This window comes from Chrysemys picta, chromosome 18 (genome assembly GCF_011386835.1).
Source record: "Chrysemys picta bellii isolate R12L10 chromosome 18, ASM1138683v2, whole genome shotgun sequence".
Classification (NCBI taxonomy): Eukaryota; Metazoa; Chordata; order Testudines; family Emydidae; genus Chrysemys; species Chrysemys picta.
The window spans coordinates 8,116,731-8,134,867 of NC_088808.1; the positions used below are offsets into that span (position 1 = coordinate 8,116,731).

General features: G+C 51.1%; 1 protein-coding gene across 3 annotated transcripts in view; it reads left to right on the top strand.

The window, feature by feature from the left end:
- Positions 1–18,137, top strand: part of COL27A1 (collagen type XXVII alpha 1 chain) — a 253,052-nt gene that overhangs the window by 125,279 nt on the left and 109,636 nt on the right. For all 3 annotated transcript variants that reach the window (XM_005309140.4, XM_065571907.1, XM_065571906.1), the window contains exons 7-9: positions 439–1,317; positions 14,311–14,355; positions 15,950–16,069. In XM_005309140.4, coding sequence (XP_005309197.4) covers positions 439–1,317; positions 14,311–14,355; positions 15,950–16,069 — 1,044 coding nt within the window. The remainder of the gene's footprint in view (positions 1–438; positions 1,318–14,310; positions 14,356–15,949; positions 16,070–18,137) is intronic.

Consider the following 18,137-nt stretch of genomic DNA (forward strand, 5'->3'; position numbering starts at 1 on the left):
CTACATGTTAAAGTTTTGTCCGTGGCCTAGAATTTCACTTGGCCAATGCTCTGGGTGCCTTTAGCAATCTTCTAAAATGATGCTCGTGAATTAAGGAGCTCTGGGTTCTGGCTCCTTAGCTGAGAAGTTCCATTTTGCCCTGAAATTAGGGATAAACTAGTCTTCCCACTACACCAGATCAAACCAAACAACCCAGCAACTCTGTATAATCAAAAATAAATGAATTACTTGCTCTATGCCGCTGTTACCCAGCCCTACCCAATGCCCCTTTGCTCATGGGTGAGGGAGAAAAGGTTGGACCTAAAAGCTAATAAACATGGGTTGTTTCTGGACTAGCATGGCCAACAGCAGGTGTTTTCCAAAGGCCTGGAATGCGAAGAGAGAATGTCTTGTCAGGTTAAAATGATTAAAAATGTCCTTCTTCTTCCTCCCTTTCAGGGCTCAAAATTTACCACTTCAGATTTGGCCGTGCGGCCACCCCTGGTGTGGGAGAATTCCCAAGAGAACCTTAGGCCCAGGCCCAATGGAAGTGCCCTCGCTTCAGCCCCTTCTACTAAAAGGCTCTCTGCTGAGGAGGAGGAAGAGGAGGAACACCTTTCTATTGAAGAGGAAGGCTTCGAGCTTTTGAACGCCACCTACAATAAAATCACAGGACCTGGCAGGCCCGGGGTTGGCAGAAGCGAGTTGGAGGTCACAGGAAATGCCAGTGATTCCATTACCACGGTTACCTCAGTTCCTCCTTCTGGGCGTCGAGATGTTCAGGTGGCTGATGACAACATTATCCTTTCACGAACCTCCACCAAAGTAAACAGACCGGCTTCCAAGAAAGACCACGTTTCGAAACCCCAGGATGAGAACATCACTACGGAAAAGCTGAAGGGAGACACGGGCTCTCGGACCTGGTTCTCACGCAGCAAACCGATTGATGCCATCATAGACCTAGACAACCCTTCCATCTTCTCCAAAGTCTCCGCAGAGGTCAGCCAGACAGTGGGCTCTGCAGGAAACATAGCCAGGGCCCCCTCTTCTGACTCCCATAGGAAGGCGGAGGCACCTGTGGGTGAAGGAACCCTAGAGAGCCCTTCTAAAGCTTCCCTAAGCCCCGAGGATGCTGTGAAACCAATGCAGACATCACTGGATACTGAGGTGGTCCCCACAGAGCACAACAAAGGGGTCGTGCATCGAGGGAAGACAGGCAGTGAAGCAAAGGGGAGTGAGGACCATGGTCAGGCCGGTGTCTTGTGGACAGCAGCAGACGGGCAACAGGTTCGAGTGAAGCCAGGACCCCGGGGGCCGCAAGGACCACCAGGTTTGCCTGTAAGTGAAGTGAGGTGTGAGGGGTTGTGTTTGAGGGAACAGTTCTGTATACAGTGGGGAATCCTCATTTACCATAACTGAAGCAGTCAGAAGTTACGAGCGACCGTGACTGCAACGGCACATGGATTTGGGGGAAGGCGGGGAGGTGTCTGAAGAAGAGGCTCAGATATTGGAGGCTCTTCTCCATGCCTGACTGCTGGTGAGGTCAGGAGACTTCCACCCCTCTGGCAGCCATGCTGAGCTGTCATTGCTCCCTGTCCCCATCAGTAACCGCAGGAGGCAGCCATTAATGCCGAATTGAGCATTCGGCAATAACCCAGGTACACCTCGTCCTTCCCTTCCTTTCAGCCCCGCTCCCACAACTACGGGCAGTCTACTGTAAAATATTAAACTGTTAACCCTTAAGGTGGCGTCACTGTCGCCCCCCCCCCCCCCCCTGTTTTCTAGCTGAATGAATGTGGAGGGGATGATGCATATACAGTCCTGGGCAGACAGAAGTAAAATCCAGCTCATTGGCGGAAAGAAAGGCAAATGCTTTCTGAAATGTTGAGGGTTTGCAATGATACTTGCAAGAGCAGCTGCTGCTTCCCTGCTGCCCAGGAAGGCTTGAAAGCCTTGGTGCCTTCTACAGCATTGGCAAACTTCAGAAAAGTCCTCCTGTTCGTAATTCTCACGTCAACCAAAGCATCATTTGAGGGTTCTAGGAATACAGGCACTTTTGAGCTAAAGCATCCTGAGGGTTAGAAGTTCCCCCCCGGTGACTTCCAGCTTCTTACTTTTGCTAGAGTCCCCAGTTGGTGATGGATTGTGTTATGTTCACAGCATAGACACAGAGAGAGAACTTAGATTAAACTACTCTGGCTGGAAGATTGCAACATAACACAACTTTATTTCTGAGAATTCAAACCGATAACACACAAGAACCCCAAAACAGAGAGAGAGAAAGCAGACTGCTCCCTAAGACAGCGAGACACAACTCCCCCCACCTTGCTCTAGACTGGCTCTGTCCAGACTGACTCATCATGGCACGCTTCCCTATGGAGCCCCTTGCCTGCAAGCAGGATGTTCCCCCCCCCCCCCCGCACCCCCCCCCACACACCTGCAGTCTTAAAATGATAGTTTGCAATTCCAACACAGTCTTCAATGCACCACAGATTGGTGGATGCATGTGACCCAGCTCTCTTGTGCCCTTGCACCATGTCCCAGAACAATTGCTGCCCTCGCTCTGTCCATTTCCTCTCTTTCTCCTCCCATTTTTTCTTCTCTTGTTTTTCCATGTTGTTTGTTTGTATAGCAATAGCACCTTGAAATCCCACCCAAGGTCCCCAGTGTGCTAGGTGCTGTCCAAATACATGGTGAAAGACAGTCTCTGCCCCAAAGAGCAGGGCAGGAGGTAAAACAGCAGCACAGAGAGGCAAAATCACTCACCCAGGACTTCACAGTGGGTCAGTGGCCAAACCAGGAATAGAATCCAGGTATCCAGAGGCCCAATCAGGTTCCCTATTCACTAAACCATCCTTCCTTCTATGTATGTCTTGCCCAACCTTCTATATTTTATTTGTCTTCAGCTCTCCCCCTTTTCTTTGTTGCTTTCCTTCCCTCTCCCACCCCCCAAACAACAGTACGTGTTGTGGGGGCGGGCAGGGGGCATCCATCACTGGCTCTGTGGAACCAGGCTGAGGTTAGTGTTGCGGGAGCAGAGACAGGAAGCCTGGGTCAATGGGCAGCTGCCTGAGCCAATAGCCAAGATGCTGGTGCAGGCCTGGGGAGGGAAGGGTTGTGTGAAGGAGGGAGGTTTTGAAGAGTCATGGTGCTTCATATGCAGCATGTTTGCTGAGGACCTGGCACGCTGCTGTTTTCCCTACACCTGCTGTTCATCTCCCTCGCCTGTGCCGCCCAGAGATCCCTTGTTGGACTAACCTGTCCGCCTCGCGGGTGGGGAAAGACTATGCCATGGGTCCAGGGCTAGCTGCATCTCCATCCCCTCTCCGAGTGTACCTCAGGTACCAGGCCTTGGGCCTTTACCTTTCCTGGGGTGGAATCAGTTGATTCTCCCAATCTTAGACCGGGCCCTTGGCTACATCCCTGTGTGTGACAACTGTGCTACCCTTTGGTAGTGTGTGACCGGAGGTGAATACAGTGGCCAGCCGGCCTTCATAAACCAAGCTTGTTTAATCTTCACAGTAGCACTGAAGACATGAGACAAAAGGGATTTTAGTGCAATGACCAGTCTATGTGCACGTCTGTCTTGCTTAAAGTCCTGCCACCCGGTGATGATGGACCAGGCAGACCTGTCTCCTGACACCCCAGTGGGTGTCAGTCTGTTCCCCTGAACAGGTCCCCAACAACTGTCTCTCCCTAGATGGTCCCTTTTTTATCCAGCCAGAGCTCTTTGTTCTCTCTGTTCCCAGGCTTTTTAGCCCTGCTGTCCAAAACCAGCTTGGTGGATTCAGCGGAAGGTGGAGCCAGTCTCCTCAAAGTCAGTGGCTCTCCCGTTGTCCTGTAACCCCCAAGTGGGGTGTGTGTGGGTGTCTCTCTCTCTTATCCAGAATCACTGTTTTCACCTTCCACTTTCTTTCCTAACAGCGCTGTTGATTTAACCCAATATCGCATACAGCGACCATCCCAATAACCAGGTCAACATACAGTATTCTTACATTACTACAGCGCAGTTCCACGTCCATCACAGACTGCATTAACCCTCCATTTCTGAAGGCCTTAGCCTCTGATAACGGCTATGAACATGATCTTAGCTGGCTGGCTGGCTGGATGTTTGTCCACCATCCAATGAAAGCCATCTGGACCATCTCTGCTTAAACAAACTTCCAGGACTAGCATTCTGAGTTATTTGCTTTTCCCTTTAATAATCTGCATGTATCAAGTTCTCTACCAGCAGCCGGTTTTACGTGGTTGTACGTGTGCTCCGGCTCTCCAGTCGTTGTCATTAAATGGTCATCCTTTACCCACAGTTCCCACACAGTGGTACAGCAAATACCACAGTGATTTCCCTATAACTGCCGTGGGTGACTTTCTAATGGCAACAACTAACTGTATGTAAAATAATCAGCCCTAAGAGAATTCTGTCCCAGTCACAAGATCAATTCTGCTCCATCTCCCATCCCCCATCCTCAGACAAAATGTGTTTTATCACCAGGGTATTGGGTCACTTGACATTTAAATTTAGGTCCATTAGGTGTCGTTCCCCCGCCCCCCCGAGCCACTTTCTTGCTGCTGCTGTTTTTGCCTGCAGGACTACACTAGAGAATAGAACAGATGCCAAGAAGACTCCAAGAGTCACAAAGTTTTTACGACTTTTGACAATCCTGCTGTCTTGCCATCAGGACAGGGAGAATCACATGAGCAGAGCATGCAACAAAATGTCAGCTCCATGTACTCGGTGGACATGGCCTAGCCTGGCAGAAGCCAACGTGATTAAAGCTAGTAGAAGAAAGCTGTACATTTCCTGCCAAATATTTCAGGAGGGGAAAAATTGGTGTTTAGTTCGATTTTTTTTTTTTTTTTTTTTTGGTAGAACTGTTCTTTTATGGCTAAACAAAACTGAAAAATCGACTGCTGAAAAGATGTTTCAACCAAAATATTTCAGCCAGCTCTAAATGTCCCTTGTAGGTCACACTCCTTGTTCTAGAGCCCTCTGCACACGGGCCTGCTCTGGTGTGTTTCATCCACTTGTCTGAAGTGGGAGTCGAGTTGTGGGTCAGTGACTTTAGCCCTACTCCCCATAGTACAGCGCATATGTGTGACCAGTTAATTTTGTCTTAACATCTGCCATGAGGCAGATCCTGAATGGAAAAACGTAACCTGGCTTGTAACTATGATCCAGGGACTCGGAGTTGCTTCAAGTAATTTCAGGTGTTTCCTTTTGTAAATCGGAGGCCTGGCAATTGGCCTGTGTCGATCCCATTTCTCACTGGGGTTCTGAGCCGCCCAGCCCATCTAGGTGGTTTTAGGCGCACAAGCCCCATCGAAAGGTTGTGAAAATGCCCCAGGGACTAAAGCAAAGAAGTGATGGATTTTTCAAGTGTTTAACTATGTCCCAGAAGGCATTAAATCTGGAAAATATTTTTCTCCCAAGCTGGTTTTAGGTCGGTGCCATTGCCTAGGGCCCCACACAATGCACAGGCCCCTGTGAACGTGGCAATAAATTCTGCTGCTCCAATATGTCTCTCTACTGGACCAGATGTCTTGATTCTTGCTGTAAGTTCTGGCCTTACCCAGTGGGCTCTGCTCTGCTTAGCCTGGCTCAGTGCTTCAGACTCTCCTTCCTTGCTTTAGCGATTGCACAGCTGTGCCTGGTGCCTTGCAGAAAGGCCAAAGACAGGGCGCCTGGCCTGAGGGCTTCACAGTCTGCAATAGATGTGACATGATGTGATGTGAGGAGAGGGAGGGAGGGAGGGTGACACTAAGCAAAGCTACTAATCCAGTGCACAGTGTGGATTGTGTTAGGTCCTGTCTTTTCAGTGCACAATTTCCAAGCGGCAGGGAACCCAGTTGGCGGGATTGGAGATGGGAGAAGACCCTGGAGGAGGAGAGGGAAGCTGAATGCTATTCAGGGTAGGGCCGGGCTTCCCAGGTGCAGTGGGTGTTGAGGGCGAGTGTATGCACAGGGGGAGATGAATCCACAGAGGCTGTGATGAGGAAGAGGAGCCCAGCTCGTCCCTGCTGCAGTCACACAGAGACAGGCAGGTGAGGGAAGCTCCAGCGTGGCAGGGTGTTATCAGCTAGAAAGGCTGGGTCAGGGCTCCTCAGTGCAGAGGAGTTGGAGGGTTTCGGCTGCTGGAAGGAGGCCAGCCTCCTATCGCTTGGGATTGGGTGCTTGTCTCTCGAGCCAGGCACTGGGGAGTTTTGCCACCGGGAGAGGAGTTGGACCATTGGTGTCTCCAGCGGAGTCGTCTGTCCCAGTGTCCTGTGCTGGCTCTTGCTGTCTAACTCTGCTTGTAGAGTTAGCAGAGACCCAGCAGAGGGCTTGGGTTAAAGTGCTGCCGACCCCAGCAATAGCACAGTGGAGGAACGCAGGGGTGCTCGTTGGTTCTGAAAGTGGGGAGGGGGCAGGAGGCACAACAGGCATGAGAGCCGGTTGATTGATGCTCGATTGGCTTGTATTTGGACTTGCACGCTGTGCTGCCTCAGGAAGCCAGGCTGAGCGCGGGCGGCTAGGGAGGAGATCGCGCTGTCTGGGAGCGGAGCAGCGCCACTGAGGACAAGTCCCGGTTGCACCAAGTCCACAAAGAAAGCCCGAGGTGGCGTCTGCACTTGGAGCGAGGGGTGCGATTTCCAACTCACGAACCCGGGGCAGCTCTCAAGGAGCTCGCGCGCTACAAACGGGAGTGTGGCTGGGGTAGCGCAGGCAATGGCGAGTGGTTATGGCCTAGCTGAGTACAGTACATCCCCACGGGCTTCAGGCAGGTTTTCACTGGGGGGGCTTTCACATGGAATTATGGTTGTTGATTTCTGTTTTTAAATAGTACAAACATTACAGACACAAGAAACCCAGAGTTAGTTAAGGCTCTTAAGCTTATATTAATCACATCCTCTCTCCTCTCTTAAAACTTTATACTGACGCCCATTACCACATATCTTAGCACCTTCCACATTAAGTCTACAGCAACAGCTAAGTCCCTGGTGGACTTCATGCAGTCTCTGACACTTCGCCTTTTGGGGGAGTCAAAATCTGCTTGGGGTAAAATGGACAGACTTCTCCTTAAAGTCCCTAAAATTAAGGTCTGGGTGTTGGGCCCAAAGGTTGCACAACTACTGAGCAACAAAGTTAGGGGCCTCCTTTCTGTGCCTCTGTTCCTGCTCCCACCCTTAGTCTCTGCCCCCCAAACACTTATACAACAGACAATCTCTTCTTATGTACAGCACCCTGCACAGTGGGGGCCCAGTCTTGTCTGGGGGTTCTAGGTGCCACTGTAGTAGAAATAAGGAGGGAAACTGAGGCAGAATGATATGGCCAAAGCCCTAGGGTGAGTCAGGAATTAGAACCCAGGAGTCATGATTGGGCTGCAATAATGAGAATTCCTCTCCCTCTTCCGAGCTCAGTAGAATGTCCCATTGCCGCAGGGCTGTGGAAAAGTGATAGCCCGGGCAACATGGCAATAAAGATAAACAACCTGTCTTGAATGGAAGCCTGGTTTGCTCCCTGTCTTACATGTTCAGTTTCTCTTTGTTTCCAGAGTGCCCTGGTTGTCCCTTCTCCTCCTTCCTGGCCTTCACAAACTCTCAGATTTCTATTTATTTGCATGCACAAGTCTCTCTGGTTCTAGATTTGTATATTTCTGATCTCTTGAAAATGGCCCCGTCAGGCTTTTTCTGTGCTTCGGAAAAGCCAAGCGATCGCTTTAACATTTTGATCCCATTTAGCTCTGCACAGGGTCTGACACTTGGCTTCTGAGATCATGATTCTCTGCTGGATGGAGAGCTGGGGAAAGCGAGGCTGTGCTTGCAGCGTCGATGTTCATCTGCTCCGCCCTGGCAGCATTAGTTGCCTTTAGAAGGCAGTAAAGCACAGGCAGATGGAGATAGCATGAGGTTTGTGGTCAACAGCCATGTTGGTGCGGGAGCCAAGGGGATGCAGCTCTTAACCCGGGCAAGGTTAATGCAGCGGTGCTTATGCTTAATGTTGGAAAAGGGCACTCCTAGCGTATTCTGTTGCCGTCTCTCTGTCTGTGCAAAGAAAAAGCAATTGATCTTCCTTTGGGCTGCTAATGTGTCATACTCCTAAAGCAAGGATGCTTTCCACTTTCTAGCGCAGCCTGCGTGTCTCTGCTTTGCTGCAGTTCCTCAGCAGAAGTTTTATGCCTTTGCAAACTGTTTTGAGTAGCTGCCCACATAATGAATCCTAGATGGAGCTTTCCTTAATAACTTTGCACAGACGGCATTTGCTAACCAGGTCAGACTGTGCCTAGTCTTTGCAGAGAGGGGCATCAGAGTAGGGTGTAGTGGACTAAGTAAAGGTTTGAGATTGGGTAACCTGGGTTCTATTCCCAACTCTTCTCCTGATTTCCCAGGTGACCTTGGTCAAGTCATTTCTCTCCCCTATGTGTCTGTCTGTCCATTTGAAATGTGGGAATGATGATACTTCTTAAGCGTTTGTAAAGAGATCTGAGGTCTAGAGGTGAAAAGCACTATGTTAAGTGCAAAGTATTTTTTTTATTTTAAAAACTGTTGATGCTTGTGATCTCTGCGTCTCATTCTTCCAAAGATTTAACCACATTAGAAGCTTCTGTGCTGGGGTTTTGACTGCCAATGTTTTATATGGGGCGGGTTCAAGGTAGTTTGTAAGTATTGTCAGGCTTTTTTTATTCATTTTTTGTTTGTTTGTTTATTAATCAAATTTAGCACTGGTTATTTGAAGGAATTGGCATGTTTTGTATTCCAGGATTTACTCTGAAATCTGATAGAAACCCATTGTGATTCCATAGGGGAAGCAAATGCAGAAGCATAACTCTGGTTTTCTCTAAGGAGTTATCCGTTGTTTCATGACACATGCAGTTACAAATGTCAGGTCGCTCTGGAAGATGAAGGATTATGCTCCAGAATGACAGAGTATAATTTACCGAGAAAAATACGAACTTTCTTCTTTAAGAGACCCCATGGATCAATTTTCATCTTCTGCTCTGAAATGCTACAGCCATTGAGTCCATTATTCTTGGTGCTGTGAATGTGTTTTGTCTTGCTTTAAATGGTATCAATGTAAGAGGAATTTGGCTTGTAAGGAGAGAGAAATATATACTGTGAAATTGTAGCTGATGCCATGATGACTGTTGCATTCAGTAACAACTCCCAAATCTTCACCTCTTTCTGTCCATCATCTGTCAGGATTATTATGTTTGTCTGTAATATTTCCCTCCTGAGATGGCATTTATTTTGTGGATTTATGGTGGCTATTCATTAATGTGAGCTAGGAGAATCTAATCTAATCAGTTCACTGTCCATCAAAATACAGAAAGATGGAGTATCCCAAACATGAACACAGCGTAGTTTATATGTGCCCATGGCCAAGACCATGGAAGAAGGATTTTTTTCTCTTTGAAAATACCAGTCCATTTATGAGACTCAGGTACAGATTAATTTCAATATTAGTCATTATTTGTATGACTGTTGCATGTAGAAGTTCCAGCTGAGATTGGAGACGCATTGTGCCGTGGCTGAGCTAACAGCAACATAGTGTGAGTGTCCCTGTCCTGAGTTGCTTACAGTCTTAAATAGACTAGACAGACAAAGGGCAGAAGGAAGGATTATAATCTGAAATGACACACAGAGCATAAGTGATTTGCCCAAGGTCACACGGGAAGGCAGTGGCAGCGTCTGGATTTGAACCCAGCCCTCCTGAGACCTTGTCCAGTGCCTTAACCACAAAATCAACCTTTCTCCCCAATTTTGGCTGAATGGTTTGCCCTGCTTGAGAGAAAGTCCTGCGCCGCCGTGTAGGTCTCCCCAGTGTGGATGCAAAGAGGTTATAGGGAGACGTTGAGGCCTTTGAAGGGGCTATCCGCTAACTCGCAACATGCACGGACTAACAGTTCAGGGGTGAGAACGTCCGGCGATGTCATCTGAGAGAAGATGGAAAAGAGGGAGGGGTGAATGGGAAGAGTGATTCTTCGGGGAAGGGTGCGGGGGGGGGGGCGGCGATATAAATAATAACAAGCAGGCAGAGGAGACAAAAGAAGAGCAGATGTTGAAGAGAATTTAGAGAAACAGAGAGAGCGAGATGGCAGTTCAGGATGGAATGTGAGTATAACCAGCTGAACTGGTGGGTTTCTTTTAGCAAGGGGTTAGGTGAGAGCAGAACTGAGCAGGGCCCTGAAGGTAAAGGATGAGGAAAACCAGGGAAGGGACTCGAGGAAGGTACCGATGCAGTTGGGGCTGCACAAGGAGGCTTTGATAGTCTTAAGCAGTATAGTGTTGCCTGGAAACGTCCTTTGGGGATGCAGAGGGGCTGGTCTCGTACGAGAGAAGAGAGGTTGGTAGCCGCACTAGAATGCCCGATTCCAGCCGGTCGCTCCAACAGCTTAGCTGTGCGAGCATCCCAAGCCAGTAGGAACCTAGAACTTAATTTCCCAGCTCTCACTGACTTCCGTGGTAGATGTGGAGACTCAACATCTCTGCAAATCAGGACACTTATTAATATGCACAAGTTGGTAGGTGCCCAGATTTGAGACCACTGGGTATAGCTTCCAGATACCATGGATGTGGGCATGGTATAAATACTTAGAGACATTTGTGCCCACAGCTCTTATATTCTGGGCGTCTGTGTGGAGAGCGAAATCACGGACGATCGCTCCACACACCGCCCATTAAACAGGTGGGTTGCTAGCACAAATAATCAGCAGGACTAATTCATGTCCATGGCTGCCTCTCCTAGCTCTGTTGTGTTTTTATACCCGGGAGTTGCTTTATATTTTACCCACAACAGCGTCCGTCGGCATTACACACATCCTGAAAGTCAGCCAGAACTTTCCAATAGCACTTTTTAAACATCAGGCATTTTACAGAGAATCATATTCTAGGATGAACTCCCCCGAGGTGGCTGTCATTCAGGAGAAATGTGCGCCATATGATTCTATTAAAAAAAAAAAAAGCCTCAAAATTGCTGTGCACGGGGCCGGAACGTCTGCGGCTGGACGTCCACAAAGCATGAAGCCATGTGGAATTCATACCTGTTGGCCAATGTTGTTCCAGTACAACGTTCTGGATAATGGCCTCTTCTTCAGAATGATAGTTGAATTATTTCTGTGCCAAGGCAGCTACCCTCAAATATTACTGGGAAATATGGACAGAGCAGTTTGATGAGTAATTTTCATTACTGTTGGTGGCAGGGCCGGCTCCAGGCACCAGCCCACCAAGCTTGTGCTTGGGGCGGCACCTGGAGGGGGGCGGCACGGTGCGGTGCTCCGGCCGCCGGGGAGAACGGAGCCCCGGCCGGGCTCGCCGCCCTCCCTCCGGCGCTCTGGCCGCCGGGGGAGAGCGGAGCCCCGGCCGGGCTCGCCGCCCTCCCTCCGGCGCTCTGGCCGCCGGGGGAGAGCGGAGCCCCGGCCGGGCTCGCCGCCCTCCCTCCGGCGCTCTGGCCGCCGGGGGAGAGCGGAGCCCCGGCCGGGCTCGCCGCCCTCCCTCCGGCGCTCTGGCCGCCGGGGGAGAGCGGAGCCCCGGCCGGGCTCGCCGCCCTCCCTCCGGCGCTCTGGCCGCCGGGGGAGAGCGGAGCCCCGACCGGGCTCGCCGCCCTCCCTCCGGCGCTCTGGCCGCCGGGGGAGAGCGGAGCCCCGGCCGGGCTCGCCGCCCTCCCTCCGGCGCTCTGGCCGCCGGGGAGAGCGGAGCCCCGGCCGGGCTCGCCGCCCTCCCTCCGGCGCTCTGGCCGCCGGGGGAGAGCGGAGCCCCGGCCGGGCTCGCCGCCCTCCCTCCGGCGCTCTGGCCGCCGGGGGAGAGCGGAACCCCGGCCGGGCTCGCCACCCTTCCTCCGGCGCTCTGGCTGCCAGCGGAGCCGCGGCGGGCTTGCCGCCAGCGCTCCGGCCGGGCTCGGCGCCCTCCCCTGCCACGCTGGGGGGTGTGTGTGTGCGGCGGGAGCCTTTTTTGCCTTGGGCAGCAAAAAAGCCAGAGCCAGCCCTGGTTGGTGGTCCAGGGAAGGATATTGATAATTGATACAGACTATGGCTCTTTGTTTCGTCTTCTACTCAGCGTGAAAGGAGACTGGTTGGTTGGTTGGTTTTTTTGCTTGGCTGACAGAAGTCCATATGAATGCTACCCCCCTTCAAGCTAAACTCTTGGGTGAACGGAGCCCCACGTGGGGGGGAAGGAGATAGGGGGCAGTGTCTCCGTTCAGTGCTTAGTAGAACAGGACTTGCATTACAGAGCTACCAGTCACGTGTTGGCTTGGCTTGCAGGCTGTGTTCAGTAAAAATCCCCAGGCCCAGAACGAATGTGTTGAATTGCAATTTTCCCTCAGGACTCAAGGTGTTTGCTTCCTGCTGCAATTGAAATCACCAGTGTTGTTGATGCAGGTGGTATATTTTGGGATCAGGGACATAGCTCTAATGATTTGAATAGAGCTACGCTGATTTACAGTAGCTAACGAGCTGAATTTGTATTAGGCTAGAGCAGAGGTTCTCAACCAGGGGTACACGTAGCCCCAGGGGTACATAGACTAGGGTTACCATATTTCGAGCCTCCAAAAGGAGGACACTCCACCGGACCCCGGCCCCACCCCCAGCCCCGCCCACGCCCCAACTCCACCCCTTCCCCAAAGTCCCCGCCCCAACTCCGCCCCCTCCCCTGCTTCCCGCGAACATTTGATTCGCGGGAAGCCTGAAGCAGGTAAGGGGGGGTGTGGGGGGAGGAGGAGCGGCCCAGGCTGCCCCCCCCCGGCGTTTCCAGCCTGGGCCGGCCCCCGGCCGAGCACCCCCTGGCCCCGCCAGCCCCCGGACCTCCAGCCGAGCATCCCCCGGCCCGCTCAGCACCCCCCGGCCCGGCCCCCGATCCCCGGCTGAGCACCCCCTGGCCCCGCCAGCCCCCGAACCCCCGGCCAAGCATCCCCCGGCCTGCTCAGCACCCCCCAGCCCCGCCGGCCCTCCGGCCCGGCCCCCGGCCCCCCGGCCGAGCACCCCCTGGCCCCGCCGGCTCTCGGTGCTCCCGGTCCCCGGCAGCACTGGCGCTCGGCCCCGCCGGCCCCTGGCTCCCCGGCAGCGCCGGCCGGCCCCCGGTCCCCCAGCAGCGCCGGCCGGCGCTCGGTGCCCCTGGCTCCCCGGCAGCGCCGGCCGGCGCTCTGCCCCGCCGGCCCCCGGTCCCCCGGCAGCACCGGCCGGCGCTCGGTGCCCCTGGCTCCCCGGCAGTGCCGGCGCTCGGCCCCACCGGCCCCCGGTCCCCCGGCAGCGCCGGCGCTCTTACAAACAACTGAAAACACAAATATACCACCCCCACCACCGCTGATGATATTTGTACTTCATCCTTTTCCTGAGCAAAAAGCTTTACAAACTAAAGATGGCTACTGGCAAATAGAAGGATCACATTTTCCAAGGCTGCTAAGTACCATTTTTAAAAGTGACGGAGGCAGTCAAGAAACAAAGTCTCATTGATCATCAGTGGGATTTACACTGCTGAAACTATTTCCTTGTCCTATGTGTGTGTATCCAGCTCTGTCTCACCCCTGTATAGCCAATAACCCAGTGCTTATGGCACTCAGCTGGGATGCGGGAGACCCCTGTTCAAGTCTGACCTGATTTGGATCAGGGTCTCCCTTGTGTTTTGACTAGATTTTCCATCTTGCACTAAACCTTCCCTACAAAACGGACCCTTCAATTGGAACAGAACATTGTAGTGGGAATCAGCATTTTCCTGCAAAAAAAAAAAAAAAAAAAGGAATCTGGCTATGTCTACATTAAAAACCCTGCAGTGCCCCAGTGTGGACACTTACTACTGGTTCTCGCATTGCTGCAGTAAATAGACCTCCCCAAGAGGTGGTAGCTATTTTCTTCCATCTCCCTAGTGCTTTCCCCACAGGGGATTTAAGTTGGCTTAACTACTTCACTCATAGGTGTGGATTTTTCATGCCCCTGAGCAATGTAGCTGGGTTGAGTTTCTTAAAGTGGCCTTAATTCATCTTATTTTAACTAAGAAAAACTGAATTAACGACACTTTAATTTGAATGAGAGTGCCCATATGGGTTTAATCCAGTTTAACTAATTCACTTTAAAGTCCCACCTTTCATTAATCCATATTAATTTTCCTGAGTGCCCCATGTAGACAGGCCCTATGACAGTCATGCTATTGGTTTCCACCCAGCCAGCAACAACAGCCTTCCAGTTGAGTTATCTGCCTTCCAGTCTGTGTTTGCAGTACCTCTGCTTAGAAATAACTGTCCTATGACCAGCCTGGGAGATCTTCACAGGTCAAGGTTGTCCTGTGCCAGCATCTGAAATCTTTGTAGGTGGAGCAGGGCAAACAAACACGGTTGAGTGACACAGCTCTTGTTTTGCTTTTCAGGGTTGCCGAGGGAGACGCGGACCTCTGGGACCCAAAGGAGACAAAGTGAGTAAATTGGAAAACTCTTGAAGTTCATTAGATGTGGTTTAGGTCCAGGGGTGAATGCAGCAGACATATCTTCTGATTAGAAACTGCCTGGTGAGCTTCCTGCCCACCAAGCCTGGTGGTCCAATACTTATACAATGATGATTCAGCTTTTGTTGGGATGTTTTAGAGCCAAATGCATGCTTGTGTCTTGAGACAGCCTTTCTGTACAAGCACAGTAGAGGGGTTTGAGCTACTAGTATTATTCTGAACTACCAGTAGGTACCGTACAAAGTATTTATTATGCCCATTTCACAGATGGGGAAACTGATGCACAGAGCAGTAAAGTGACTTACCCAATACCATCCAGGGTCAGACTTGAGAATAGAACCTAGGTCTCTCAAGGTCCAGTTCAGTGCTCTTGCTAGTAGACCACCCTGCCCTCTCTGTTAACAAAGACTCTCTATACCTTAGGAATAGCCTTGTCGACAAAGAGAGACCCTGGATGTTATAGTGTCGGGGGGAGGGAAGCGGGCATCGCTCCAGTGCTGCTTCACGTTGTCTATTAGGTTTGAGACTTAGCTCCTCAGGGTACATCTACACAGCAGGAAACCCCCACAGCAGCGAGTGTCAGAGCTCGGGTCCACTGACTCGGGATTGCAGGACTTGTGCTGAGGGGCTAAAAATAGCAATGTAGACCTTCAGGCTCTGGCTGGACACGCTTCCCTCTCGCTGGTCTCAGAGCCCAGGCTCCAGCCCGAACCCAAATATCTACCTGGCTGGTTTGGGCCTGTAACACAAGCCACGGGACCGTGAGTCAGCTGATCCAGGCTCTGACACTTGCGGCTGCCAGGGTGGTGGTGTTTTTGCTGTGTAGATGTACTCTTAACTCTCCAGGACAGCAGTGCACTACAGAGACCTATTCCAAAGGCTGTGTCCCTGCACAACGCCTCTTTTCCCAGCTTTAGAAACCCAAACTGCAGCCCTTGGCATGGTTAAATCCCAGTCCTCCCAGCTGTCCTGTCTGTGTGCAGGGTGCCTTTAAATCACCCCACACTCCCTCTTAAACAAGGAAGGAAGACACCAGGGCAGTGCTTGAAACTGTAGCCAGCAGGCCCACCTAGGGATGCTGGTTTCTCAGATGTCGCTTAAAACCTTGGCCACAGAGACCATGGTGATTTTGCTGCTTCAAGTACAAAGGCCCTTCTCAACCTAGCATCATTCATCTGTCTAAACGTGGTGTGCCCCGATGGATGTGTATGATGTGTGCGCATCGATGAAGTGATTATTCCCCTCTATTCGGCACCAGTGAGGCCACATCTGGGGTATTACAACTGTAATCTCCACCTTCAGCATCTCGCTTGGTGTGTGTATTCTCTGTACATTTTAGAGTTGGGACAAGCCACATATTTCATTCCCAGCTCCAGACTTTCCCAGGGTTGTTTGGATCTCGGGGTTTTGATTTATCCCATTTGGGTCACAGGAATCGGCCCAGTTGTTCAGATCTGAACTCCCCCTCAGTTGGGGTACGTGGTTTTGGTTCAGGCTGGCTCTGGGTTTGTGTTGACTGAAAAATCCAAGCCCGTCTTAAAGGAGTTGCCCTTCTCTTTCCTAGGGGTACCCTGGTGCAATGGGGAGAATAGGCCCCCCAGGAGATCCAGGCCCCCCAGGCGTTCCTGGTGTACCTACCGTTGTTCTCTGGAGAAATTCAAAGGAGGACTGGCTGGCGTTCATGGTGAGTCTAGGACAAGCCCTTTTCTGCTGAGAAGGAAAGGAAAACTCAAACTGCTTGCTCCCCAGGGCAGTGAATACTAGGGTGAACTGCACAGCATCTGGCTTCTCCTGAAAACCCCTGAGCGGAGAGGTGCAGCACGAACTGGGACGGTGGCTTTCTTGCCAGGGTGAAACAAAAAAGGAACTTAAAGTTTCTGCATAGAAAGAGTGTCACTTCAATAATACCTGCCACCTGCGGCTCTCAAAGAGCTTCTGAGACACCAGTTGAGCCTCACATCATCGGGCAGCAAATAAATTCTATGCCCTTCTGACAGCTGGGGAAACTGAGGCACAGAGAAGTTAATTGTCAGATTTTAAAAGTCTGATCTCTATGTTTGCGAATACCTGCTCCAGCCTCAATGATGGCAGTGTTGGGCCAGAGCCTGGCAAAGAACCCAGGACTCTGGAATCCTAGTCCCGTGCTCTATCTGCTAGGCCACACAGCCTCCCTCTGAAGAGTCTACAATCTAATTTCCAACCTGGCCCTATGCCTGAGGATAGTGGGGGAGGACAGGTGAGAGTTCTGGCAGGAAGACTGAGTGGCTTCTCAGCTTAGGCATGCTCATGTCTTTAACACATTTACATTTCTTTGATCATCTACTCACATCTTGTGGGCATCCCAGAAGAAGCTGGTCTTAAGGAGGTTCTTAGCCTTGCCCTGCACAGTAAGCGTTCCATGGGCCCGAGGAACAGAAAGCTCATAGTCACTCAGAACGCACATTCTGGGGAGCAGTAAGAGAAAACCCTGCTACCCCCAAGTCAGAAACTCCCCCACCCGGGCATCAGCAGCAGGGTTTGAACCCACAATCTGCCATACCAAAGCACAGGTCTCTGCCAATTAACCTAAGGAAGAACTCTGTTAGCAGAGAGAGCAGGAGTACTTGTGGCACCTTAGAGACTAAAAAATTTATTTAAGCATAAGCTTTCGTGGGCTACAGCCCACTTCATCAGGTGCATGCAGTGGAAAACACAGTAGGAAGATAGATATATACACAGAGAACATGAAACAATGGGTGTTACCATACACACTCTAATGAGAGTGATCAGTTAAGGTGAGCTATTACCAGCAGGAGAGAAAAAAACTTTTTGTAGTGGTAATCAAAATGGTCCATTTGCAGCAGTTGACAAGAAGGTGTGAGGAACTGTGTGTGTTGGTGGGGGTGGGGTGAAATAAACACGGGGAAATAGTTTTACTTTGTGTAATGACCCATCTACTCCCAGTCTTTATTCAAGCCTAATTTAATGGTGTCCATTTTGCAAATTAATTCCAATTCAGCAGTCTCTCGTTGGAGTCTAGCTAGCAGATAGTAACCATAGGCAATTAATCCTTTCCAGGGCTTAATTTTTAATGAAAGAGGGGCCAGGGCTCAAGCAATTTTTTCTATATTCATAACTGATGCCGCAAGCCCAGAGGTGCCAGGGCTCTGAACTGCCAAGCCTAGAGGTGCCAGGGCTCAGCCCAGGCAAGCCCTAGCACAAATGAAGTCCTGATCCTTTCTGTGGCCCAGCCATGAAATGAAAAGGGGGGTTGACACTCTTACCCAGCGTGCGATGCCGGCGTGTGGAGTGCTGTATATTCTGGCACACGAGCTTTGATTAGTCATAACTTCACTGGCGGGCTTCCTGCCGTGGCAGCAGCGGTGATGCCGGGGTAAATTCCGCAAAGCGGTGGAGTCCGTAGCAGCAGCCTCCCTGCTTCACGTACCCGCCTTTTCCGTTTTGCCAAAGATCAACGCTGAACGAGCCGCCGCTGGGATTCCTCGGGAGGGCTAAGCCGTGGTTTTCTATTTCAAGCATGAGGGTTTTGATATTTTTTTTCTCCCCTTCCTAACCCGCATTCCCAAACTTTGCCCTGGGGCAGGGGGAGGGAAAGCAATCCTGATTCAAACCACATGGCAAGAAGAGCAAGACTCCTAAGGAGAAGCATGTTTCAAGCCAGTGACACAATTCCAATTGAAGCTGTCCTGGCAAGAAATGGAAGCCGTATGTTTGGTATTTATTACGTTTCCTTTATTAGAACTGCATGCTGC